The sequence below is a fragment of the Manis javanica genome, chromosome 1 (assembly GCF_040802235.1).
Source record: "Manis javanica isolate MJ-LG chromosome 1, MJ_LKY, whole genome shotgun sequence".
Lineage (NCBI taxonomy): Eukaryota > Metazoa > Chordata > Mammalia > Pholidota > Manidae > Manis > Manis javanica.
In genome coordinates, this window is record NC_133156.1 from 203,211,791 (window position 1) to 203,238,936 (window position 27,146).

A 27,146-nucleotide genomic window follows, 5' to 3' on the forward strand; every position below is an offset into this window, starting at 1 on the left:
GTATTATTTCCACAAATGTTAATAAATTTCAATCCATAACACTGGGGCAAGCACTTAGAAGAGTAACCAAAACCTGTCCCACTTCAAAAACACACATAGCCCCCAAAAATATACTGAATCACTATCAAGAGAAACTAAGGATATGAATGAACCTTAGCCTTCTACAATCTGCATATTGCAGAGAATAAGTAACATCCTAAAATGCTTCCTAACTAAAACATACTATGACACCATAACATTAAAGAGATTTCTACCCAGATTAAATATTGGTCAATAGAAAATATTGAATAGAAATAGAATAAAAAATACCCTGGGAAATAAACTCAATCTTTCAAATTCACATAAACTGTGCTCCATCTCACTCCAGTCCAAATGACAATGCTAAGTGTACTAACAATACTGACCTAGTGTAAGTTCCACTCACAAGAAATAGCAAAACAAGCATTTAGTTGAATTTTTCTTATTTCAAAGTGGTTAATCAGGCCAAAATGAAAAACTGTGGCATTCTAGGACTGCTTTTTCATACTACTCAGTAAATACTCTAAATACTCTTGCTCACTCCAAGAGTAGCTAGATTTCAGATTAATCCTTCTAAGGATGCAGGGTAAACCTATGAACAGGCCAATCAGTAACATTTAATTAATACCTTAAAAGTATATGTATTAAGATTAAGTGCCCTAGATTAGTTGCTTCTTCTAAAACAGTTTACCCTGATAAAGGCACACTAAACTGATGCTGTAGTGTTAGTCTCAGTTAATGTGATCACATTTAAAACTACAGGAAAAAACTCTTGGCTCTATAAGCATCTTTAAGACTGCTGCCAGAGTGTAACAGCAGCTGTCAACAATAACCCATTAGAACACAATTTTTCAAAAGCAAAGTAGGTACTGAACATACTTCCTCTTTTAGGACTAGTGAGTCTTTATATTCTTTTCCTGTTATCTTTATTAAAACTATGTATAATCCAGGAAATCCATCATACTTCTCTGTTTAAAAGAAACACACACATTCTCTCTCCTTGGGATTAACCATCAGATAAAATGGTATAACTGGCAAGCTCATATTCAAGCATGAGTATTTTACAGACCTTGAAACACATTAATATCAGAAAGTAGATACACATTAAAATAATGTCTCTAAAAATGAACCTTTTTATGCTGCACATGTACACCTGGAACCCATAAAATAACACAGACCTGGCCAAGTACCCTGTCTTTCGCCAAATGTGATGGCAGTTGAGATGAACTGAAAATGATGGTGAATCCTTGATATTCTTTTTTTCTTTAATTCTGGTTAAGATTGGTAGAGGGTCTTACCAAGTGCCATTTAGCCTGTCAATTCTCTTTATAAGGTTTAGGTACCCCTTCAGGGTAGCAGAGCAATGTTCGTAATTTTTAATACCAATGGTACACTTAAGCATTCAGATGCTGAAGGAAGGCGAAATGAGGGGTGGGGAGAACTCTTAAAATATGTGGTGGGTCAACATGAAACATCACATTACCTGTTAGTTCAGGTAAATAATACAGCTTGGAATCAACAACAGCTATACTAAAATTCACAACTGAAGTATAACTGAACTCGGGAATTTTCTAAACACATAGGAAACCAGGAGGGTTAAGGTGAGTTCCATCTCTAACCACCTTCCAAACACCTATTCTAGACAGCCCAGGTTTGGGTGCGGAGTGGGGCGAGGAGGGATACTAGTTCTCCCGGGGGTCCAGGCCCGGCCGGAGGAGCTGCGAGCCCTCGTCGGCCTCCTCCCACACTGCCAACTACCAGCGCCGCGAGGGAGAGGGTTTCTGAAAACGTGTGAAGAGCCAGAGGGAACGAGTGTGCAGAGCGCAGCGGCCGTGAGCCAGGGCCTGTGCCCTCGCTACCCAGCGCAAGCCGACAGGTGGCGGGGCCTCCTTACCACGAGGTTGGCGCAGGCCATCGCAGCTGCTCCGGGGCTTTGACCCTCGCTCCTGGGCGCGCGGTGCACTTTGAGAGCCGGTTCCTGTTGCCCGCGCAACTGCGCGGGGACGCTGGGGGCGGGGCCAGGGAGGCTAGACCGGTGACTGAATGGGCCCGGCTTACGGGAGACTGGGTGCCCAGGCAGGGAAGAGGTCAACCCATCTCAAAACGGAGGGTTAAGTCTGACAACGAGCTGTAGGCCATACACATGATCCCTGAATAGCTTTATTTTCTCAGTTTGTTAAATAAAGACTTAAAAAACAGGCTAGGGGTGATGCTGGTAGCTCCCAGTTCACCTTAATCTTTGAAGGGGGTTGAGCCAGGAAGGAGGGGAAACTAGTGGTACCTGTCCTCTCCTACCTACTTTCATTCCTCCCTCCATGCGCCACTCACAGCTGAATGTTAGTAAAAATATAACAAGAGCCAAACTCTGCTAACATTGATTCTCAAGGTATGGAACGGCAACTTCAGCATCATCTGGGAATCTGTTAAAAATGCCAAGTATTGGGTCCCACCCCAAGACCTACTGAAACAGAAACACCGAGGATGTGGCCCAGCATTCTGAAACTTTAACATGCTCTCCTGGTGATCCTGATGGGACCTTAAGTGAGACTCACTGTACCAAGACAAAGCATCTCAGCTTTGGCTGCATATTGAAATCACTTGAGAGCTTAATAAAGGTTTAACACCTGAGTCTCACCCCCAGAAAATCTGATTTGATTATGCAGCCAAGGTGGAGAACCACTACTAGAATTAAGTCAGCACCCCAATACCACCCATGCTCCTTTTCCTCCTCAGGCAGAAATCACCATCTCTTGACCTGCAATAACTCCCTCGCACCCCTGGAAGGTAGAGCATCTAGGGGCAAACTCTGCGCTGTTCTAAGTACGGATAACCTAGAGGGCTAGAAAAGGGAGGAAATCATCTATTGCCAATACTTTGCCTTTTAAACAGCCTTTCAAGCCTGAATATATGTCCTGACCTATCCAGATGGCTGTTGTTTAATGATTACAAATCTTAATAGGTTTAAAATTGGCTATTTACTTATTTGTGCATGTAAGTTCAGTAGAACTATTTGTGCCTTACCATTCTGTATTTGCTTTGCTTTGCCTGGGTCATGACCCTTATGATTTGTGAGTTTCAAGCAGCTGATTTATATGAACCCCTTCAGAAGACTTTCCTAAACTGAAAACTATCTGAAATTTAGTTTTTTAAAAAGCCAAGAATTTTATATAGTAATTTTAATGTTTGTATCTCTACCTGGAAATTTACTACCAGAAGTATGCAAAGTGACTTATATTTCCTCTAAAATAGAAAAGCTAAAAGCAGTCATTGATTCCTAATGATACTATAAAATCCAATTAAATTATTCAAGATGGGAAATAAGAAAGCTGAAAGCTGAAAGCTCTCTTGTTTTCCATCTTTTTCTCAGCCAAGTTTTAAAACTATTCCTAAATGCATAGGATTGGTAATCACCTAACAGCATACTGTTTTATATTACTTCATTATATATTTTACCCATCTTAGGGTTATACTGTAGATCATACATACTTTTGAAATTAAATTTGGACCTTGGTACCTGTAAAAAGTGTGACTAAGAGTTGAACTGTTATTGCTTAGTAAATTTGGTAGACATAGGTTACAGAGAGAAATGTCAACAACTTTCCATTTGCCCCTTATCGTCTACCTGTATGGAAACTAGTAGACTCGGATGTAATTTCTTCCCAATAACAGACAATGGCTTTTAAAGGAAACATACTTTACGCACATTCTAGGTGACTCCAAGTTACAAATTTCTGGACCTCCGGTAGCCATATTCCAAGCTGGAAGATGGCCCCCCATGATCCTCACCTCCTGCTATTTACAACCTTGTATTGTCCCCTCCCACACTGTACCATGGTTTGTCTGGGTGACCAACAGAATAAAGCAGAAGTGCTGCTGTATCACTTCCAAGATCAGGTTATAAATGACTTTAGCCTCCTTCTTTTGAATTCCTTCAAATCACTCACTTCGGGAAAGACAGCTATCATGTTGTAAGGACACTCAGACACTCAAGTAGCCTTTGCAAGTCCCATGTAACAAGGGACTGAGACTCCAGTCCACAGCCACCAAGAATCAGAAGCTTGTACACAATCACATGAGGAAGTTTAGAATGTGCTCCTTCCCCATTTGAGCTGTCAGATTACTGAAGCCCTGGCTGACAGCTTGACTGCATTACTTTGAGCAGCCTTGAACCAGAACCACACTCAAGGCATTTCCCAGATTCCCAATCCTCAGAAACTGTGTGAGATAATAAATATTTGTCAATTCAAGCAGATAAGTTTTGGGTAATTTTTCACACAGCATGAGGTAACTAATACAGGGCCTGTTCACTGATTGGTCTGTGATGAGTGAAAGCTTGGTTTTCCCTCACTGTAATCTCAGCATTTAAGTTTCTTGAATACCCTCATCAGCCAAAAGAGCATTTGAAAAATATGTAAAGGAATCTTTGTAGACATATTTGATAGTGTTGACCTCAGGTTATCATCAAACAAGCAGACTGTTACAATCATGTAATAGTCACATTTCTTTTGTCAATTTTTCAAACTCAGAGGGGGAGTGGGTTGCATACACAAATCACTTTTGATGCTAAAATTGAAATTTAAAGATCCCAGAGCCTCAGTGAAGCAATTTTACAGTGACTATTTTTTATGTTAGTAAACAGAGAATAAAGAAGGAATGCTGAGCTGTGGTCCTTCTTTGACACAGTTCTTTGAAATTATACCTGTGGCAAAGTGTAAAGTTTTCCCCAACTGAGCATCACAATTCAGATCATCAAATTTTCATTTTCCCCTGCTCGGTTTAGACACTATAATATATATTTAATATATCATTTGTAATCAAGACAAGATTTGCAACACTTAAGCAAATTTTAATAATCAGATTAATTTCTTTGCAATCTGTATGTTCTCATTTTTACTTGGAGATTTCAGTCATATTACAAAAGTAAAGAAACAATTTCACAATGCTTATAATGAGAAAAAGTCATATCTATGAAGTCCTTTCTCTGAATAAGAATGTTAAAAAAATGCATTTTAGAGACAAGCCATTATCTTTTACATATTAAATTTTACAGGCAAATATAAAGACAAAGCAAAACAGAAGAAACAAAACAGCAGTAGACTCAGACACTGAGAAGTGACTAGTGGTTACTAAGGGGGAGGGGCTGGGGCAGGTGGTGGTGGAGGAGCAAGGGAATAAAGGGGCAAAATAATTCACTATCATAATGTAAGTGGATCATGGGGATGGTAGTACACCATGGAGAATACAGTGATTCCCTAACATCTTTCTATATTGATAGGTAGTAACCACACTAGAGGGAGTAAGGATTTAATAATATGGGTAACTGCTGAACCACTGTGTTGTACATTTGAAACCAATATAAGTTTGTATATCAATGATACTTTAATTAAAAAAAGAAAAAAGATTTTACAGCCAAATACAGGAACTGTTTAGAACCTAAGAAATATATTTATCAGTAATGAAAAACACAGTTAAGTCTATAAGTATAAGTCTTAAGGCAGCAAATATTCATAATTAGTTTCTAAACATTTTGCAACCAGTGCACTAAACCCAGCAGTATCGTGTTTCTCACCCTCCGTTTCATTCTCTACATCATCTTCCAGGAAATGAAAATCCAGATATTCTCTGCATCACCATGTAATTTTGAAATGTTTACAATGTTGGTAGCTCTGATTTATTTATATTCTGTACTTTTGTAACATTTTCCATTTTCTAATACAACTCCAAAATCTACTTAAGTAATTTGAACATCAGATACTGTTCCACCATGATGAATTCCCCCCGAACCCTGACAGGATGTCACTGAAAATGATCACGTGACACAATACTTTGGCCAGATGGTGACTTTATCACACAGTGGAACACCATTAATAATCTTACTACTGCCTTTTTCACAATGTTTTAATATATCAAAGAGATGTATACATTGTATGCATATGAAAATTAGTGACTATAATTAACTCATGGAAAGTATGGAGGATGAACTCAAACAAAACTTATCCTATGGCTACTTTGTCAAAATTCTCATCAGGGTCTTGATAGGATTCAGCAATTTCCTAGCTAACAAATGATTCCATTTTAATTTCTTTATCAATGTATATAATCATACATGAACATGAAATATTAACAGGAATAATATCTATTGTCTCTGGTTAATTTTGCAACCGAAGTTTCTATTTAGAGAAGATGGAGATAAAGAACAATACGCTGAACTTAAGACTATGACCTGGTGAGAATGAACCAGCTTAATTTCCATAAGTGTACTTTTCTTCTTTCCTGATTTGTCTAACTTTATAGGAGATAAATGAGGCAGCATTTCAAATATTCTGTATTATTATTTTAGGTGCTTCAAATATCAGGAGAGGCAGGAACAATATGAAGTAGACGCACTTCTTTCTATTCTTTCCGGTAAGTACAGCTAACAACTCTGGATATGATACATAAAATAAATATAAGAAGACCCTACAAGGTGGAGAGAAGAGCAAAGAACAGTTAGGGACCTCACAATTCAAAAGCTGACATAGCAGAGAATTCCCTGGTTTCCTTCTTGTCTCATGTATACAGGGCTAGGTGCTGGGGAAACTGTCAACCCAGAAACATCAACAGCCACAGATGAAAAAGAACAAAAGCCTCCTCTGCCTTTAGCCAAAGGACCAGGAAAGGAGCAGCAAGACAGAAAACTTTTAGACAAGTAACTGCTTTACTTCAAACACCACAGAAAAAAATTGGCCCCCACCCACCCCTGTCAGTAAAGACTTCCACTTTTGCTCAGCTGCAAGGAAAAGCAGCCATCCCCACAAGTCATGGAGATCACATAAGATGCTTGGACTTGTTCTTCAACCAGCTATAATGAGGCATCCTTACCACATGCTGGGGTGGTGTCAGAAAAGACTGAGACTTTAATTCCTGCAGGGTGATAATGAGACCTCTCCCTTGCAGTGTCAGGGGAGACCATGTGGGAAGTAATAAGGCACCCATCCATATCCAGCCAGGATGATGTCATCAGAAGCCTGATGGAGAGCCTGAACTTCCACTCTACCCAACAATATTGAAGAGATCCTCCTTCCCCTGGGGTGTCAACAGAGGCTGAGCAAGGAGCCCAGTCTTTCACGTCCTCTTAGCAATAGTGAGATGGCTCTCTCATCTTTCTTCACTCATTCAATGTCAGAGGAGACCTGCTAAAACAGAAGATTTAAATAAGATACAGGGTCTCATAATAACCAAAATGTCCGAGATGCAACTGAAAATCATCTGTCATATCAAAAACCAGGATCTCAACTTGAATGAGAAAGGACAATCAATAGATACCAATATAGAGATGATGACTGAGATGTTGGAATTATCTGACAAGGGTTTTACAGCAGCCTTCATAAAAGCACTTTGACAAGCAATTAAGCAAGCAATTTAACGAGTAGTTTAAACAAATGAAAAAACAGGAAGTCTCAGCAAAGAAATAAAAGATACAAAGAAGAACCAAGTGGAAATTTTATAACTGAAAAATACAATAACCAAAATTAAAAATTCATTGGATGGGCTTGTATGGCTTGAATTATGTCCCCCCCAAAAAAGGTTATGCTGAAGTCCTAACTACCAGTACTGCATAATATGACCTTGTTTGGAAATAGGGTCATTGCAGATGTAATTAGTTAAGGTGAGGTCATACTGGAGTACGGTGGGTGGGCCCTTAATCCAGTAAGACTGACATCCTTATTGGCAAAGGACAAAGACACAGAAATAAAAGAGCCATGTGACAACAAAGGCAGAGACTGAAATGATGCATCTATGAGCCAAAGAACACCAAAGATTGATAGCAAACACCAGAAGCTAGAAGAGGCAAGGAGGAAATTCTCCCCTAAAGGCTTCAAAGAGAATATGACTGCCAACATCTTGATTTCAAACATCTAGCCATATTTCAAATTTAAGACAATCAATTTGTTATTTTTAGTTACCCAGTTTACGGTAGTTTGTTGTGGCAGCCCTAGAAAACTAATACAGGGCACAACAGCAGAATGGAGATGACAAAGGAAACCATAAGTGAACTTGAAGATATAATAGAAATAACCTAATATGAACAGAAAGAAAAACAGACAATCCAAATATAAATTGATTTCTCATCAGAAACCATGGAAGCCAAAAAGAAGTGGTCTGGGAAAAAAAAAGGGCTGAAAGAAAAGAACTGTCAACTCAGGATCCCATACTCATTGAAAAACCCTTAAAAAAAGTTAAAATCAAAATATTCTCAGGTTTTTTTTAAACTAAGATTATTTACCACAGCAAGCTACCCTAATAGAATGGTTAAAGGGAAGTCTCAAAATAGAAAGGAAATGATGAAAGAAGGAATATCAGGAAGAAAGAAGAATAAAAAGTAAAAAATGAGTAAATATAATTGACTTTCCTTGAGTTTTATAGTATGTTTTGACAGTTGAAGCAAAAACTGTAACAATGCCTCATGTGGTTCTCAAATTCTGTTATTAATGGGAAGTAAGGTTTCTTCAATTCACTGAAGCTGGTAAAAATGCTGTGGTAAGTTATGTATGTATAATGCAATACCTAAAGCAACCCCTAAAAAAAGCCACACAAAGAATTACACTGAGAAATATTAAAGCTAAATCAAAATGGATTTCTGAAAAAAACAGACAAGTAGCCAACAGAGAGGCAGAAAAAAGAAAAGAGAAATAAAGAACAGAGGGAACAAACAAACAAAAAGACAGGCACAAATCAGTATTGGTGAGGATGTGAGGAAAGTATAAAATTATGCAGCCACTTGGGAAAACAGTTCGGCAGTTTCTTCAAAGGTAAAATATAAATCTACCATACAACCCAGCAATTCCACTCATACCCAAGGGAAATGAAAGCATGTGTCCACACAAATGCTTGTACATGAATGTTCATAGCAGAGCTGCTGACAATAGTGAAAAATAGTACTGATATGTGCATGACCATAGATGAACATGGGCCAAAAACATGGATGAACCTCTGTAAATCCAGGAGAGGAATCCCGGGACAAAATACCTCTAAAAAGTGAAATCAGTCAAAGGGAGAAATAAAGTTTAAAACCTATTTATTGCTTACAAACTGCAGTCCAGGGCCATCTCTCTCCTCTGCTCCTGAAGAAGCAAGCAAGCCAGCCCCTCCCTTTAAACTCTTAGGTTCAGACATGTCCTCCGTTGCCCAGGTAATTACCCATTGACATAGAGATGAACTTCTCTCCACCCCTGAGGATGTGCAAATGCACTAAAGCCAGGCGAGATACTCGGGAAATGTTACAATTTTACCCACAACCTCAAAAACAGAAAACAAAAGTGAAGGAAGTCAGAAACAAGAGGCCTTTATTGTATAATTCTGTTTACATCACATGTCCAGAAAAGGCAAATATACAGAGACAGAAAGATTAGTGGTTGCCTGGGGCTGAGATGAGAACAGGAGTGAATGAAAATGGGCTTGAGGGATCTTTTGGAGGAGAAGGAAAGGTACTAAAATTGCAGTGATGGTTGTACAATTCTGTGAATATACTAAAAACCATTGAATTGTACACTTAAAACAGGTGATTTAAAAAGAAACATTTTTGGTTTTTTTAGTGAATAAATAGTGAGATTTTATTTTAAATGATTCATGCATGCTTTGAAAAAAACACTCAAGTATCTAATTGGAAAAATTAATATGTATTTAGTCAGACAATATGGTTTATGCATTTTTCTATGTTTATATGTATGAGAAATGTGAATGCTAGTCTAATCAAGTTATTACTTCCAAGATAGGAATATCAATTACAATACATAAACCCATTCATTAGTGTCTTGATTATTTTACCCAACTTAAAGGGTGGTCTACTGAAACTTTTACAACTTAATATAACATGATGGCAATTGGTCACATGACTGACTACAGGGGAAGGTTTCTTTTTAAATCCTCCTCCAGTACTGTTGGACCATCTCCTTCCTTTTACAGCACTTGAAGCTAGAGCATGTGGCTGTTTTTTTGTTTTTTTCCTGCCTTTTTTTTATTAAGGTATCATTGATATACAATCTTATGAAGGTTTCACGTGAGCAACATCGTGGTTACTACATTCACCCATATTATCAAGTCCCACCCACACCCCTCACAGTCACTGTCCATCAGCATAGTAAGATGCTATAGAGTCACTACTGAGACACGGCCATTTAGGATGACATTAATGGATGATGTCATGGAGACTTGATAAAATGGATGCTCCCAAGTCCATCCCCACAGAGATACCTGCTGCACTGGGCAAAGGCGAACCGGGGTGCTTTCTCCTGGACTGATGGTGGCGGCCTGCTTTCCCAACCAGCCTACCTTTCTGTTTCCTAAGACTGACACAACTCCTCTCTGCCCTCCACCCACAATGAGCTTTCATTTCTATAAATACATTATTACCTAAAAAGAAACTAATTTTAAATATTAGTCCTCAACAAAGCTGTTAAAAAGTTATCAGAAGAGGCTCTCTTCTGTGTGGCAGACTTAATTTTTCAAAATTCTGGTAAAATACACGTAACAAAATTTGCCATCTTAACCATTTTTAAGCATATAGTTCAGTGGCATTAAATGTACTCGCATTGTTGGGCAACTGTCACCACCATTCATTTCCATAACTCTTCTCATCTTGTAAAATTGAAACTGTGTCCATTAAACTGTAACTCCCCATTTTATTTTGGATTTACATTTTATCCTTACGTGGGAAGGTCAAGGAAATTAAGAGTTTGGTATTGTTTCAAATGCAGAAAAATATCTCCAACAGCTACAATATGGTTCCAAAATACTTTTAGCCAAAAACAGTCTCACTTTACAACCAGAAATAAGAAAACACAATCCCTGGTAGGTGGTAGGTGCTTAAAAGCTACAGATGCTTCCTCTTCACTTTTAGCAGCTCTTGAAAACAAGATTAAATCAAATTTAAAAACAAACATTTAATCTTTTCAACCCTTTTCAAAGTATATTTGTAATTATAAGTATGATAGATTTTAAATTTCTTGAGGACCAAGGTGTTTATTATTCATCCTCATATGCCCCCAGAGTTTCTAGTATAGTAACTACAGTATGGAAAGCATTCACTAAACATTATTGATTTAAATTTATTGTTAAACTACTATAAATGGAATTTCTAGCTGATTTGTGGGTAAAAAATAGAATTAAAATGCAACTATCCTTTGGAGAAGTAGTGCATTGATCTAAATTCATCCTATAATTCATCCAGTGTTTTTTATTCAACATACACATCATAAGCTCTGGCTAAGGAATCAGCACCATAGCATTGACATTGATATTTACCATCACCTACCCACCACCCTTATATATGGTCCTCTTCTCAGAAACAGGAAATAGCTGAGGGCAGAAGCACCCCAATAAAAATCCCAGATGGACAGGGGAAAAAGAAATATATACAATTACAATATAATGGGATTATTACTAAAAATCACTTATGAGAAGCAGCTAACCTGAAAAGGAAGGGTCAGGAAGGCTTCCTGGGGTGGGCACCCCTAAGCTTAGACCTATGAAATGAGTAAGGGACAAAATAAGGGGGCAAAGAAGAACTAGTGTTCCAAGGAGAGGATGCTGTATAAGCTAAAGCTTGGGGCCTAAGAGAGAACATGGCGGGTTTGAGGAAATGAAAGCTCTCTGGTGAAGCCAGAGGATAGAGAATGAGGCAAGCTGCGACAAAGCTAAGACTGGCTGGCAAGTGAGAGCCAGATGGCGTGTTCTCCACTGACTGCAGCATGAAGGGTGAATCAGAGGACAGCCACACTGGAAGCAGAGACTGTCTGTGGGGTAAAGAAGTAGAGCAGCTCTGTGAGAAAAGCCTGCAGCAAAAGCAATGCCATGGGAAAGAACAAGATCTGCTACTGAAGCACACTCTTGCCTGGCACTCAATCATGAGGAGGTTTTGGGGGAACAGGATGGAGCAGCCATCGATGGAGGCAAAGGCACTAAAAAGAGGATGATAAACACAATTTTACGCAAGGCCACTTCTGGTCCCAGTGTGAGTTTAATATAGAATTTGTCCTTTTCCACAATGAGTACTAAGCAAAGCTTTTGAAAAGTGTTTCAGAAGGTCTTGAAATTATCCACTGGAGAGGCAGACTCTTGGCATTTAACAGTATGTTCTTTCCTTGTCCTTTTCATGGCACTTGAGAACCTTAGGGTGGAATTTTCTCTGAGCAGTGTGATATCAAAATAAAACCCTACAGAAAAGGATAAAATTGGGCACCATCTCCCGTCCCCACACAGCCACTCAGATCCACAGTTTCCCTCTCAGAGATGAGAAGCAGGAAAAAAAAAGACTCAGTACTATAGGGGTCACCACTGGGTTTCCCCAATCAGAACATCTCTTTCTCTGTTAGAGGAAGTTAATAACCTCAGTTCCAAAATCACAAGAATGTCCCCATTTGGGTCAGTATAGTTGGTATTCAAGTATTAATACCAGTAAAGAGCATATAAATTGAAAGACAAGACCAAAATATTCAAGAAAACAAAATTAAATTTGGTCATAAAAGGTCCTTAAGGGAGTCCAGACATCTACCTTCTGTGGGAGGGTGAAAGTCCAGCACCATCTCTGCATAGTTTGTAGAAATTTTGTTTTATTTTAATTAAAATATTAACTTGAATACCCATTATTCTTTTACACAAAGAAACATCTTGGCCAAACACTTCTAACCCAGAAATGAAATGGCTCTACTTCAATAAATGAGGAAATCTGTAATCTTTGATATACCTAATACTTTAGAAGAAGACTCAAGGTAAATGACCACATTATAATTTAAACTATCCTTCAAATATTCAAATTCTTAATACGAGTGTCAGAAACAGTCCATGAAAACCTCATTTCTAAATAAAGAATTTAAATACAATATGAAATCGACCAAAAGTCAGTCTTTCTATTATCACCATGTGCTAGCAGTGTCTAAGCAATGTCTGAGGCACAATGCCCTCCAACTTTTTATTGGCATAGTGTTATAAACAACTGCTGCAATTCCTGTTGAGTTTTAATAATGCACATGTAAACTTCACATGAGTACATTTTGATTTCTTAGCATTTGATAAACACTGTATTCTACATAGAATTTAATTTGGAAAACTCCCAGTTATACAGTTGGACTCAGGACACATGTGGACTCAGTTACACATACTCATTTTGGGAAATTAAAATAGTCCAGAATCATTCAAAATTGCTTCAGGTGCAGTTCTGGTCTCCATCCCCTTTGTTACTCCACATGCCTGGGTTTAAACCATAGATTCAAAAATCAACAATGATCATAAAGATGAAGAAACAAACTTGAATTACTTTCATTCTGTCATTCTGTGTGACTATTTGGAGTTGCTACTCATGTCTTTAAATTCAAAAGAGTAAAAAAGTATAAATGGCAACACAATATTTTTGCTTGGTAAATTTTGTTTGGTCACTTTACACATGAAATATTTATTTTATATTTGAGTACTAATACCTTTAAAACTGAAGTTTCTTCTTCCATTTTAATCATTAATTGTTTTAAAACTAAGGAAGGAATCAAGAAAATATGACCTCACATTAGCAGTTGCTTAAATTGTACCTTGTGCAGATATTTTTATTTCATTAAAATTCACTTCTTAGTTACTGGACAACTATTTACATAGAATGTTATTACACCAGACTGTAACAAAGAATCAAAGTACAAGCTGTTAGATAAATATAAAACTACTGAATAAATAGTTGTGTTTTTTTTATCTTGCAGGAACTTGGATGAATTTGCGAGTGTTCAAAAGATTGTGAAACCAGCAACTAGCTCATAATTATTCTGAATTTCATAACAAAATCTAAAGTGAGATCTCCATACCAATATGAAATGCCATGACTGGTGGAAGTCAACCAAGAAAAAACTGTACAGCAAAACAAGAGATGATTGAAACAATGGCTGAATTTATGTTGAAATACGTAATGCTTTCAACCCCACACACAGAGTCAATGAAAGCTCTGCAGAAATACAAGCTGGCACATACAAACACCTGTGACAGAAACAACACAAGATTCAGATGACATGGGGCTGAGATGACAAGGAATCAATTTCTCTAAGTGTTGAAAATAAGGGAGAGAAGGAAAATATTGGCAAGAGGCACATCAAGAAGATAAAAAAAACTTTTTAAGAGACATTAGTAAAGATGAAGATCAAGACTTTGGTCTTAAGTTGGGAAGGGGTGTTAAAAAAGATCTCATCCTCACCAGCTACTGTCCCAATATTCCTATTTACAGCAAAGTTCCTAAAAACACCACCATCTACTTGCTATTTCCACACCCACTTGAGTTGTCTGCCAAGGTCCCCAATGATTTCTGTGCTGCTAAATTCAATGGTCAATTCTTAGTCCTTGTCCTGTCAGCAGCATTTGACGCAGCTGATTACATTTACTCTAGGTAGCTACTACTCCTCAGTCTACTTTACTGGATCCCCCTTGTTTTCCTGAGCTCTAACTTTAGAGTCCAAAGGCTCAGTTCTCAGACCACTTCTGCCCTTTATGTTCACTTCTAGGCGGTCTCATCCAGCCTTACAACTTCATTACTGATATGTTTAAAAGCCACATTTCAGCCCAGCTCTCTCTTTCCTGCCTTGTATATCCAGTTGCTACCTAGTGTCTCCACTTGGATGTCTAATAGGCACCTCAAAGTTAACACATCCAAACCTGAATTACTGATCTTTCTTCCTAAATTTTCTTCTACAACAGTCTTCCATAAAAGACAGCTCCATTTTTTAGATGCTCAGGCCAAAACTCTGGTAGTCATTTTTTGTTTCCTCCTTTCCCTTACACTAGGAATCCAATCCAATCTATCGGCAAATATTATTAGCTCTGTAATTCAAATGGATTCTGAATCCAACCATTCGTCATCTCCCAGCGCCACTAGTAGTCACCATCAGCACTCACCTGGGTTATCGCAATAGCCCTCTGTTCCTGTCCATGACCCCCTTCTGTGTCCACAGAATAACACAAAGTTCATGTCACCCCTCTGCACAAAACCTACTGGCTCCCATCTGACTCAGAATACAATCCACAGTCCTTCCCACAGCCTACACAGTCCTTGTGATCTGCTCCCCTGACCTACCCATGATATCTCTGCTCTCTCCTCGAACCATCTCCTTGCTGACTCTGCTCCAGCCAGCTAGCAGCCATCTGCCCTCCTCAGTGTTCCTCTGAGAGGCTAAGCACACTCCCTCCCTCTGCACTAGCAGTTCCCTCTGCTGGATACACCCTTCTCCGGGAGATCTTTGTGTCTTGCTCCCTAACTTCTTTCATGTCTCTGCTAGAATTGCATCTCATTAGAGAGGACTTACCTGACCAACCTGCCTAAAATACATTTCACCTGCCACTCTGTTGTTTTTTCTTTTCCTGCATAGCAATGATCACAACTTGGTATCTGTTTATTGTCTGACATCTCTCATTATTATATATCCTCTACAAGAACAGTAATTTACCATTTTGTGATTGGTTATCCCCAGCACCAAGAAAAATGCAGGCACATAGTAGGCACACAGTAAACATTAGAATCAGTAAGACAATTCATTGGAACAATGGTCACATAAGGTGTGAGGTCACAGGAGATGAAACAAAGGTCACATGAAGTGATTCAAATTGACCACTTGAAGCAGCCAGTGTCTTAAGCAAGCCTTTTGTACCTCAGAGTGTGAAAGACATCTTTGGGAAGGGCTCGTGTGTAGAACCACATTCACAGACTTAGGCATGCTATAAGATTTTGGGGAACATACTGTTCTAACAGGCTTTGTAAGAGAATGACAACATGTTATGAAGAGAGTGCCCATTACTGATTTCTGAACAGGGTGAAACCTAAACAAGGTGAAGGTTTGTCCCTGTGTCCGGGTGGCATGGAATATTCTCCTGGAAGAATATATTTGCTTGTTCTTACCTAAGAACCTGAGAGTGCAATCCTGGTCTGGAGCTTTAAGAGACCACACCTACCTTGATACACGCAACTGAAGCTCAGAAGGCAAACAGGATGGATTCATTGTAGTATTTTTTTAATATTTGAAAGTAAGCAGATTTAGAGTTAACTCTCATTAGAGAAAGGTTATTTGAAAATCGTTGAGAAGGAAGGCACTATTTCCTTTCTCTGTAGTACTTAGAAATGTTTAGAGATAAAAGCATGGTATTAAAATCTTCAGGATGTATAAATTTGTATCCAACAACAGTTTTAGACAAGGCATTAAGAATACCTAAAGTGTTTGTCTACTGCATTAATTTTAATTATACTTCACTGGACTCACAATGCCTTGAAACACTTTACAAAATGCCCCCAAGATCTTTTATTAATCACAATACAAGCACCACCAAATTCAAATGTGAATGTTTTTAACTCTGGGTAGCAGCTGCTTGCCTGCGAGCGCCCTCTTCTGTTTTAAGAGTTTACCAAAAATTTCAGTACACAGAATTCACAGCAATTCTAGGCAGTACAAAATGGCTTTTCAGGGAAATGCCAACACACACAGTGATATTATTTTAATATGCTATTCTCCTACCTGAGGTTTGTAAGGCTGTTTTAGAGAAGGTAGATGAGGGAAAGATCAGAGTTTCAGTCCTTTATGTGTAATGGTGATTTGCATTTCTTCCCCAGGAAGCTCATAGAAATGAACTTTAATCTTTTAAAACCTGGGTAAATGAGTCTAATCTGTTTTTCTTTTCCTTACAGACAGAACATGAATATAAAAGCATAATATTACCTGCAGCCTTTATTTAAGGTATTCTTTTGAAACTCAGTTATTTGCTTTCTGGCCAGCAATACTGCATTACTTTAAAATTTAATTTACAAATTCATATTTAATTGCCAGTTCTAAGAAGAAATGTATTAATACATTTATAACAAGAAAAATCCTTTGCTTCATATAAACTGGGAAAATATGTGGGTCATTAGGTTTGAGCCCCATGAAACAGCTATCAAGAATGGTTAAATATTGACCAGTTCATACAGTTCAATCAAATAGACCTGTGCTTTAGGACCCTGGGTGAAGGCACAGAGGTCCTCCGAGTGGAGTAGCTGCCAAAATGGGGGTGAGCCTGGGAAACAGCAAAATCTCGTGGAATCATTAGTGTCTGCACAAAGGGGTAGGGCAGTTTAGGTAGACTTGAAACAAAAGAGGTAAAGGATTGATGGGAATTTGAGGAATTTTGTTACAAATATCAGTTTGTGACACTTAGTCCTTCTGTTCTTTCTGCAGTAACAGAGCCAAAGTCAGCTAATTCCAACAACAGCTAAATAGTGCCTAAAAGTCTGGCTTCTTATCAAGTTTTATTTCCTGATACAGTTTTGAAATTTAACTTTAATAGTTAAATAAAAATTAAATTTCAACACATGGCAGCTTTCTTAGAAAAAGGGCAGGAGGAGAGGTTGTTAAATTGGTTTTTATAAGAGCTGATTTATCTTCATATTTTTATGGCTCCCTCCCCCCAACACATACGTATCTGAAATATATTCGCTACAATTGTATAAAAACAGTTTTCTAAACTTACAAAAATATAATATTAGTTGCCAAAGTCTGAAAATTCCTTAGAATTCTCCTGTAGACAAAGTTTGTCCTGTTGTTAGGAAATTGTGAAAGACTGAATAGTAGGTGTCTTACTAGTTCACTAATCCAGATATCAACATCCATCATTGTCAAGTTATTTTACAACTCTGTAAGTTTTAGAAAGCTGATAATAACACACATGATCCTGTATAGGGAATGCAAATTAATTATGTTGGGGCAGAGGAAATTCATTATTGATTATTGCCCTGTGGATAGATCCATTTTGCCACTACTCATAAATTCATTTCAGAATTCCTTATTTCCTACGTATTCCTCTGTTCTTTGAATTCTCCTTGGAACCAGTTGTAACATCTTACCAGTTTCCTCATTAGTTAATGAGTCAAGTAAAACCTTGGGCACATACTCACATCTTCATGAGAGTAATGATTATACATCCTCTTTTAAAAATCATCCTTTAACATCACAAATTGTAGTTTGGTGGTGTTTTTTTTCCAGGATGTGCCAAGATGTCATGTTCACTGGCTCCTTAATAGTGAGGCAGTATACATTTCCCTGACAGAAAGTCATTTTTAAAGTTATTGAAATTGATTTCATACCTTAAAAAAAATATCTCCAGACCTTGCAAAAGAAGATATAAGTTCATTGCATGGCAGGAATCATTTGAAATACATCTTTAATTTTAAAAAATCAATATGCAATCTACAAAATACTTTGTTACATGATTATTAAAGCTCAATCTGTTTCATATTTGTACTGACATAAAATCATATTTTAAGATATAATAATACTTAGTCATTATTAAGGAAGGCCTTCTAACTGAATTTATAAGAAAAAAGGGCTGTACCATAAGCATAGATCCATAATGAAAGGAACTAAAACCCTAGAACTAATAAATAAATCAAGTCAAAAATTTCAGACCTCATTTATATGCTAGTAAGTATTTTTTTTTCCAGGCCTTTTAAATGGACAAACCATTTTTATTCCCAGTAAGAAAAGGAAATGTCATTAAATTCAGATGTGTACAATTGATCAGGTAACCCTCAAGCCAGAAATTCATTTACACAGTTAATATGATCCTTCGACTGGTAAGGCAACCAGACCATAACAATTACAGAGAACAACTAGTCCCAAACTGGTCAGCTCCTTGGAATTTTGCCATGTCAATCAAACAACTGACTCCAGTCAGACTCATAAAGTGTTGATCTAAATTGACTAAATTAAAATGCTAGAAAGAGGTAACTTTCCTTCACTCATTTCCTCCCTTCCCAAACTTGAAAGCAGGGGGCTTTTAAGTAGCTGTTTTGAGGATCATCATTGACTTTCTGGCAAAAAAGATTTTTCTTTTAACTTATAAATCTAAGCAGAGCCTATTTGATTTTTCACTGAGAGTACCACAGTCACATTTGACCTTCTGCCATTTCTGAGGTCAGAAGAATTATATTAAAAAGCCTTTCCTCCCTATACAGAATGTTAATTTAATGCTAAGTAATGAATATTTAAAGTCCTAATAGATGTGCAAATTAACAATTATGCTGTAACACCCGCTGTTAATGCTATCAACCTTTGTATTGCTGCAGAAACTCAATTTCAGCTTTAGTCAGCCTTTTGTTGCTGTATTTCCAGCAATGAATTTTGCGATGCTCCTGAAGGCTGAATAGCTGGTGAGTAAATGACCCCAGTACCACAGATACTGGGCAACCTCTGAAGCATAATGGGCAATTAATTGAACCCTTTGCTGAAATTATTTTAAGGTGTAAATATTCATTAAGTTCATCTGAATCAGTCTCTGAGTTTTTTATGGGCAGGACGCCATGAAACAGATTTGAAAGGATGGCAGTAATTAATCCAGCTGACATCCCTGGGATGTGGAGCAGCTTCAGGTCCAGACTGCCTCCATATTTGTTCTGAGCATGACTGAAGTCACTCCTGAATGTGCCACACCAGACAATGATGAAACATGGGGGATTTTAAAAAAAATAATGCCCACACATATTTGCCCTCCTATATACCAACAGTCTCAAGCATATGATATGATGAGCAATGCATCAAATGAAGTTAAAAAGAGCAATACCAACTCATTTTAACAGTCAACTTTTGCATTCTTTGCCTTTACAGTAAAATAATAAAAAGCAATTAATCTGCTGATTGATATAGACAATCATAAATGTTGTTTTAATCTATTTTTTGAACAGATTAATATGAGTGTAATACAACATTAAATCAAACATAAATGTCACCTCTTAGAAATCTAGGTAAAATAACCTAGTGTCTTTCATTCTGCTCATCATTAAAAAAAAAAAAAAAACTCTAAATTAGGCAGAATTGGCACAAACAGCATGCTAGCAGAACTAGCATAAAATAATCATAACATGATTTAGATTTCTTCTCAATAGAGGCTTGTGTTAATTACAAATAATACTTTATCAAAATAAATGCTTAGAGTCTGTACTTTTGGGAAACAATATTCATGAACTTTAAAAATTCATCTTTAATGTACATAAATATTTCAACTATTGTCTCATACTGAGAGTCCATTTTGAAAGGAAACTCTCCAAGCAAGAGGCAGTATGTCTTAGTGACTTGTACTAAAATATGTATATCAATAGAAATAGGTTCTTTGTAACACACACCAGAATATAAATACATTTGGAAAATGATAGTACTGTAGGGGAAAGACAGGTACCAAATATAACCAATGATTACTCACCAATGTAGTATGAGGACCGGAAGATAAATAATTCAAAATCACAGATACTTCCACATCTCTATTTCAGCCTGTGGTTTCAGCATCATTTCATACCTAGCCACATTTCAGAGCTGAGCAAGAGGGAAAATGGTGTATTTCTGTTTATGTCTCCTTTTATTACCTCACCTCCAATATAGGTGCTAATGTAGCCAGAACAGATAGGGACTGGAGGATAATAAATATGGCATCTAGGTAATGCAGAGTACAAATCAGCCACTAAGTAATCAAAAGTCAAAAATCCTTAAGCCAAGATGGCTATCGGGTCACACACTGAGTAACTGTGTCTTTGATTTTCAATAGTAAGTTAAACATGATGCAAACTATGGACACATTTTAGCTCAAACCCCAAGGGCACAAGCATATTAAAAGCATAAAATATAGATTGTTCAGTTTCAGGTTTAAACTCTAAATACAGCTATTGGGCCTGCCCTAAGCCCTCTATTCAGAAGTCATTGCCACTGGGCAGTAGCAGAACTCTGGGTGGTTTCTGTGAGTTACATATCTGAAAAGTGGGTCATCAGCATTCACTCTTGCCACTCCTACTGAGTCACGCAGTCACCAGCTGTATCTGGGTCCTCTCCATCGATTTTAATCCACTTCTTTTCTATTTCAACCTGTTCAGCAAAAGCCAAAGATGGGCAGCATTAACAAAGGCCACACAGCACTACCATGTGTTCAGTCCTCTTTCCTACAGGAGTCGAGGACTGCAACCACCTTGTCCTTTGGACACAGACACAGTCCCTCCACCCTGCCATAGTGGCTCCACAGTGGGGCACTCTGTTCTCCTTTTGAGCAACAGAACTACCCAAATCCTTCCCTCTAGCATCAAATCTTGAAGAGGACTGAAACTTTCCTCTCTTCTAACTCCAACACAGGTTTGATAAAAGGTGGACAGTATACATATATTGATAAGACAAAAAGAGATGTCGCTAGACATGTGATCAATTATCCCCCCAAGTATCATATACCTAGCCTTTGGCCGACCTGAGACTTAACAACAGACCCCAAATCATCTCTCTTATTAAAACAAACTAGTTTACAATCTAGTAAACCAGCTGGGCTGAACCATCTGCCTACCCCTCATATTTTTCATCTCGCCTAAAAATTACCTCCTCACGGAGACCCTCCCGGACCACTCTAGATAAGGAAGCCCTCCATCACTCTCTATCTCATTAACCTATTTTAATCTCTTCTTAGAATCTGTCACTATTTGGAATCATATTACTTATTTGTTTATTAATTATTTTCATTCCCTCACTAGATGGCAAGCTTCCTCACCCTTTTGTCCCCAGCATCTAGAGCAGCCCCTGGCACTTTCTAGTTGCTCAATAAATATTTATTCAATGAAGGACAACATTTTGAAACTAACTACTACCAAGCTCAGATCAATTAGTAAATGCTATTAAAGCTTTGTTACATATTTTTGAGCTGTCCTCTAAAACTACATGAAACTGGCACAACGCATAAATAGGAAAATAGGTAAAAATGAAGTCTCCATGTATACTTGACCCTCATTTCAGTCACACATAATACTTATACACCTAGTGCTACAGGTCAGTTCCCCAAGAAGCAGACCGAGATGGAGATTGGTGTGCAGAAGGTTTACTGGGGAGTGTCAGTGGGGTTGACAGCTGTGGAAAAGGCAAGGGAAGGAAGCAGAATGGGAAGAGAGAGAAGCAGGGCTGCACTGCAGTCACAATAAGGCTTCAGCTGATCCCCAGGCAGAGCTGAAGCTAGGGCAGCCCTGAAGAGTCACCCCAAGTTGAGGGATCTTTTATACACCTGCATCCACCAGTCACTGGACACAGGCTGCCCCAGGAAGGGGGCATGACCTGGAGAAAGGCAGCTGTCCTCAGCCAGGGCAATTCCCAGCTGCGGGGAGAATAAGTTCTTCAGTCCCGAAGGGGCTGTACAGGACAGCACCCACAATCATTAATTTTATCAAAAGAAAACAAAATCACTAGACACAAACATATAGGATTCTAAACCAATGGTCAAAAATAAAAATTGACTTACATTATATTACACAAACACCAGTTGGTGTTGATGTCTTATAAAATCACACCATTTTAAGATATTATAGGAAACGTGACAGAGGTTATCTCTATATCTACTAACTTTGAATATGAGAAGGAAAAGCGAAAAGTGCAAGTCACAATTCCGGCACAAGAATGCAGAAGAGTTGATGATGGACTTTTAAAATTGTTGTGATAGAGTAACTCAGCATTTCCCAAAGGGTGCTCTACAGAATACTAGTCCAGAAGATATTGATAGGTGTTTTACATGCCATAGAGACAAGATTGCATTATTAATGAGTTGGAAGAAACTGTACTAAGCTTAAGTTCCTTTAGTGAAGAAGTTATCAGAGCTTTCATTTAACATTAACTTAATATATGACATTTCCCAACTTATTTTTTTCTTGGATCACTATATGACACACATATTCCATAGAACAAATCTTGAGAATGGTATTCTAACATAATTTTTATTATAAGTATCTTCTGAAATATGAATTCTCTTTTAATGCTTTGTTTTTCATTAAGAGCTAAATTAGTATGTGACATTGTGTGCTCAGCCTCCTAACATTCTGTAGAACTGAGGGGAAGACCTAGGCTCACTGGTGATCATCAAATTTCCACAGCTGGGCTCTTTCCTAAGTCAGTCACACACACACACACACACACACACACACACAGAGTCACTTAAGAGTGCAAAGCAAGTATCTAAAGCCAAATCAGTCACAGCTCTGGAAGCCCAAACTTGAATCAAAGGGCTCTGCAGTATACCTGGATATTGTAGCAAGCTCGCTGATGAATATGTTTCTGTGGCTGGACATCACTCTCCACCCCCAGAGACTTGACCTCTGTCCTTGAGGCACTGGTGTCAAGCATCCCAAACTGAATAGTAGCAAACGGATACCAGTCAGAGGGAATTTCTTGGTCTGATCCAAGTTCTAGTTTGTATGACAAACAATGGGGATGATCAGGACCTTGAAGAAAAAAATCAAATGGTCAAAGTGTTTCAATGGCCATCAAACATTTCTCTGGAATGTAAGAGATACTCATCCCTCTCTTTAATAAGCAATTCCATTAGCACTATGGCAGTAAACATTTCATTTAAACAATATACCATCAAAATTCATTGCATTAAGTAGAGGAAAATCTGTGTTAAAAGTACGAGCTTTAAAATAAGTATAATTTTATTACTACATATGTACATATATTAACTCCTAAAAATGTTTCAATTAGGAGTATGCTGTTTCTTTAATTAAAACATGAATAATATTCATATTAAGAATCATTATTTGGCTATAATATAGATAGGATCTGTAAAAAAAAAAAAAATTCTTAAAAACTTCTTAATCTTAAGTAGACTGAATAAGCTCTTACAATAATTCCTGATTTATTCATTTTTCTTACCACTCTGTTTATCGACAGGTAATACAAAGGTAAACTTCAGCCCAAATTAGGTCACATTATAAAAAATTCTGATTTTTTAAAAGTTCAACTTAATGAAATATTATTACATTACAGAAGCTACTCTAGGCAAGATTTCTTTTTTCAGTAGAATAGATTTATTTTTTACTATGGTAATTCTCTTACTCTCCTTAAGCTTTGACTGGAACACATGTATAGTGGAGATGGGCATATTGGCTTTCAGTGTTTCAATCTAATATTTGTTTTCACTTAATTCTACTTGCCATGTATTAAGCATCTACTCTGTACCAGGCTAGGCTTTGTGCCAGACGAGGAATATTGCCTATGCAAAGATTTTAAGTGGGGTCATATAACGTGTGTGTGTGTGTGTGTGTGTGTGTGTGTGTGTGTGTGTGTTATAATAAAGTAAATATCTTCAATGTAATCACTGTAGTAACTCCACAAATGTTCTATGATTCTAATGCATTGTCCACAGCATCCAGATATGCAGTGCAGAATCTTTACTTAAATAAATGTATGAGTTGACAATAATTTCAAAAGCCAGATTAAATTACTTCACCATTGACATAGCTTGAGAAAGAACATTTCCATCAGAATACAGCTTCAGGCACAAAAACAAGAGTTTAAAGGATTTCACTTAATTTTTAAAAGATAAATTGCCTTTCATTCCTTACAACCCATCTCTTGTAGAGCGACTAATAGAATTCTAAGGCTGTAAAAGGCCTTGAGAAGTCATCAATCAATTAACCAACAGACGCTCATTAGCCACCTCCACCACTTACATGTAGAGTACCACAATGGTGGCCTCTGAGGTGCTCTAAGCTGTCCAGCTCACTGCAGGCAAGTGATAACTTAAATCATACATACCTAGGGGAGATTCCACAACCCATTATTCTTTCTAGGCTTCTGTCTACAGCTGAGATACAGTAAATTCATTTTAACTTAATCCACGCACTCTTTAAGTCATTTGTGGCACAGTGGTTAAAAATACAAACACTGGGCCCAGACTGCCCAGGGTCCAGTCCCAGTTTTGCTACTTCATAGCTGTGCAGTCCTCTCTCAGCCTCAGTTCCCCATCTGAAAATGGGGATGCTGATGGTGATGTTGATAACAGAGCCTTCCAGGGCTGTTGTGAGGATTACACAAGCCAGTTGGCACACGCAGAGCACTAGAGCCATGGTGTTCTACAGTAGTAGAGAAGGGCTGGACATAAATGTGATTACTTTGCAAAGTGCTCTTTGATTATAAATCCAATATTACTATTAAATTACTATAATTTTACTAATGAAGGCAACTGTGAATTCTGTACTTTTAGAGCTGAAAATGATTTTGGAGATGATCTAATGTGATATTCACATTTTAAAGGAAAAAAAATCTTTTCAAACTTTTGCAATCAAAATTACCCAAGCTGAGGACCTACCACTTCAAAAATGTTAGAAACACAATCTTCCTAGCTGCTTTTCTAAAACATTGGTAAAAGATAAAGGAGAGCATTTTTCTTTGCACATTTTCTAGCATATTTTTCCTGGCTTTTAAAAACTCTAAATACTCTACAAATTTAATGACACACTCCCCCTGTAGACTTTGGTCTCCATAAGGAGAGGTATTATGTCTGCCCCTAGCTCACTGTCTGGCACGTTTGGGGCTCAATGGGTATTTATCAAATTTAGGAATAACAAATAAAATGAAAATCATATTATCCATGTCATTGCTCTCAGGCAGGGGGCACTCTTGGGCTTTGGTAATTGTTCTTCTCTCACCATAACTTAAGACTGGGAACACAAATCTCAAAATGTAGTTAGGTCCAGTCAATATCCAGTCCCTTTTGAAGCAAAATATTTTTCACCATCTGCAACTAAATTGTTGAGAGTTGGATGATGAATGGTAGGAGGGTGACACTAGTGGAGAAGGAGAGAGCGGCCAAGGTGCTGAAGACAGAGCAAAAAAAAAAATAAAGGGAAGTTACATATAAAATTTGGTAAAATTGGAAAGGTTAAGAGAGATATATTACTTGACCCTCACCCCTTTCACTTCCCTTTCTAATTCTATGTCACCACTGCACCTCGTTTGGCTAACCAGCGTTCTCAGCGGTCCTCTTTCTCTTCTCCTTCTCGTTCTTCCTCTTCTTCCTCTCTCTCCCTACCTTTTCGCCTCCAACCCTGTAATAAAGCCTGTGCTCAGGAAAGTCCACGTTCCTCTGTAGTCATTCACACCATAGTCTAAATGAACTATCTGTGCTACATGCCCAGATAATTCAACCATTGTTGTAAAATGAAAGATTTGCCCACTGTTAAAGTAATATTAAGCATTTCCATGTTAGTATAAGAGATGTTTAAGGACCAGCAGCTGCTTCTACCTCTCTTGAAATCATATCTAACTAAAAAGGAAGATCAGTCCTGATCTCAAAAATCCACAGGAGGAAAGGCACTAATCAAGAGCATTTTTTTTAAGTTAGTGCATAGTAAATTAGTTCATATATTCTCTTCAAGTTTCCATTATTTAAATATTTTTTCTAACAACACAGTCGTTTCAGAAACTAGTTTGAAAAGGGTAATGTTTCAAACACTTTTTAAAATACCTCTGTTCTCTAAATACCTGATTTTAAAATTGTATAGAAAAACAGAGAAACATTCTAAGACCAGCAGAATTGGCATCACTTGAGCAAAAGTGGGAAACACAGCTTGGGGGAGAGGCAACACATGCTAAGTCAGAGTCTACATTTTAACAGGGTGATCCTTTGCACACGAGAGTTTGAGGAGCACTGCCTTAGGACAAAGGTTTCCTCCCTGCCTCAACCTTACTCTTTCTCTGCCTCTACTCCAGAGGCAGATTGCCAGACACCCTTCAACTCTTTAAATTACCCTCCCCTAACTCCGTAATGGTGAAACCACATGACAGGGCTACATGATCCCAGAAGTGTCCTGCCCCAGCCCAGCTCAGAGCCCTGCCTTCCCCACCAGACTCTACCTGACAGCCCCACTGCCTTTTCCCTGGGCCTTGTCTTTATACATAGACCTGAATAAAGCAGCTTTGATCCCAAAGGATTTTTTAGTGAATTATCACCATAATTGACTGGAATGTTCATAAAACTTTATTCTGTGTGAGCCTGGTGCTATGACAGTCTTCCAGAAGAATTCCTGAAGGCCATGATCAAGTCCAGCCAGCCTCTCTGAGAATACCCACTTTTGTAATTTGTTCTTAGTGAGCTCAACTACTAGTAAACAGGGATGGGAGGACAATAAGAGAGCTGTAGGAGACACAGGAATAGGCAATCAGGGAGGAAAGATCTCTTCCTAAGGGACCATAACAGGTTCCACAGGAGAGATGTCAGGTCAGCGGTTTGCAACCTTGGCTGCAGGGGGGGACCTTTTACAAGTACTTAAAAGAAGGCATTTGGTATATAGTAAGTGCTCAATAATGGTTTGGTTGAAT

The 27,146-nt window shown here is 37.9% G+C and overlaps 2 protein-coding genes across 4 annotated transcripts in view; both read right to left on the minus strand.

Moving 5' to 3' along the window:
• Positions 1–12,566, minus strand: part of GTF2A1L (general transcription factor IIA subunit 1 like) — a 60,524-nt gene extending 47,958 nt beyond the window's left edge. The window contains exon 1 of the mRNA XM_073213456.1: positions 1,913–12,566. The gene's annotated coding sequence lies outside the window, so the exon portion shown is untranslated. The remainder of the gene's footprint in view (positions 1–1,912) is intronic.
• Positions 12,567–13,904: 1,338 nt separating this feature from the next.
• Positions 13,905–27,146, minus strand: part of STON1 (stonin 1) — a 59,479-nt gene continuing 46,237 nt past the window's right edge. For 2 of the 3 annotated variants that reach the window (XM_073213416.1, XM_073213409.1), the window contains exons 3-4: positions 23,064–23,266; positions 13,905–20,891 (exon numbers count right to left, since the gene is read on the minus strand). In XM_073213416.1, the coding sequence (XP_073069517.1) occupies positions 20,817–20,891; positions 23,064–23,266 (278 nt within the window). In that variant the 3' untranslated portion in view covers positions 13,905–20,816. The remainder of the gene's footprint in view (positions 20,892–23,063; positions 23,267–27,146) is intronic. The other variant, XR_012121442.1, reaches the window with a different exon arrangement.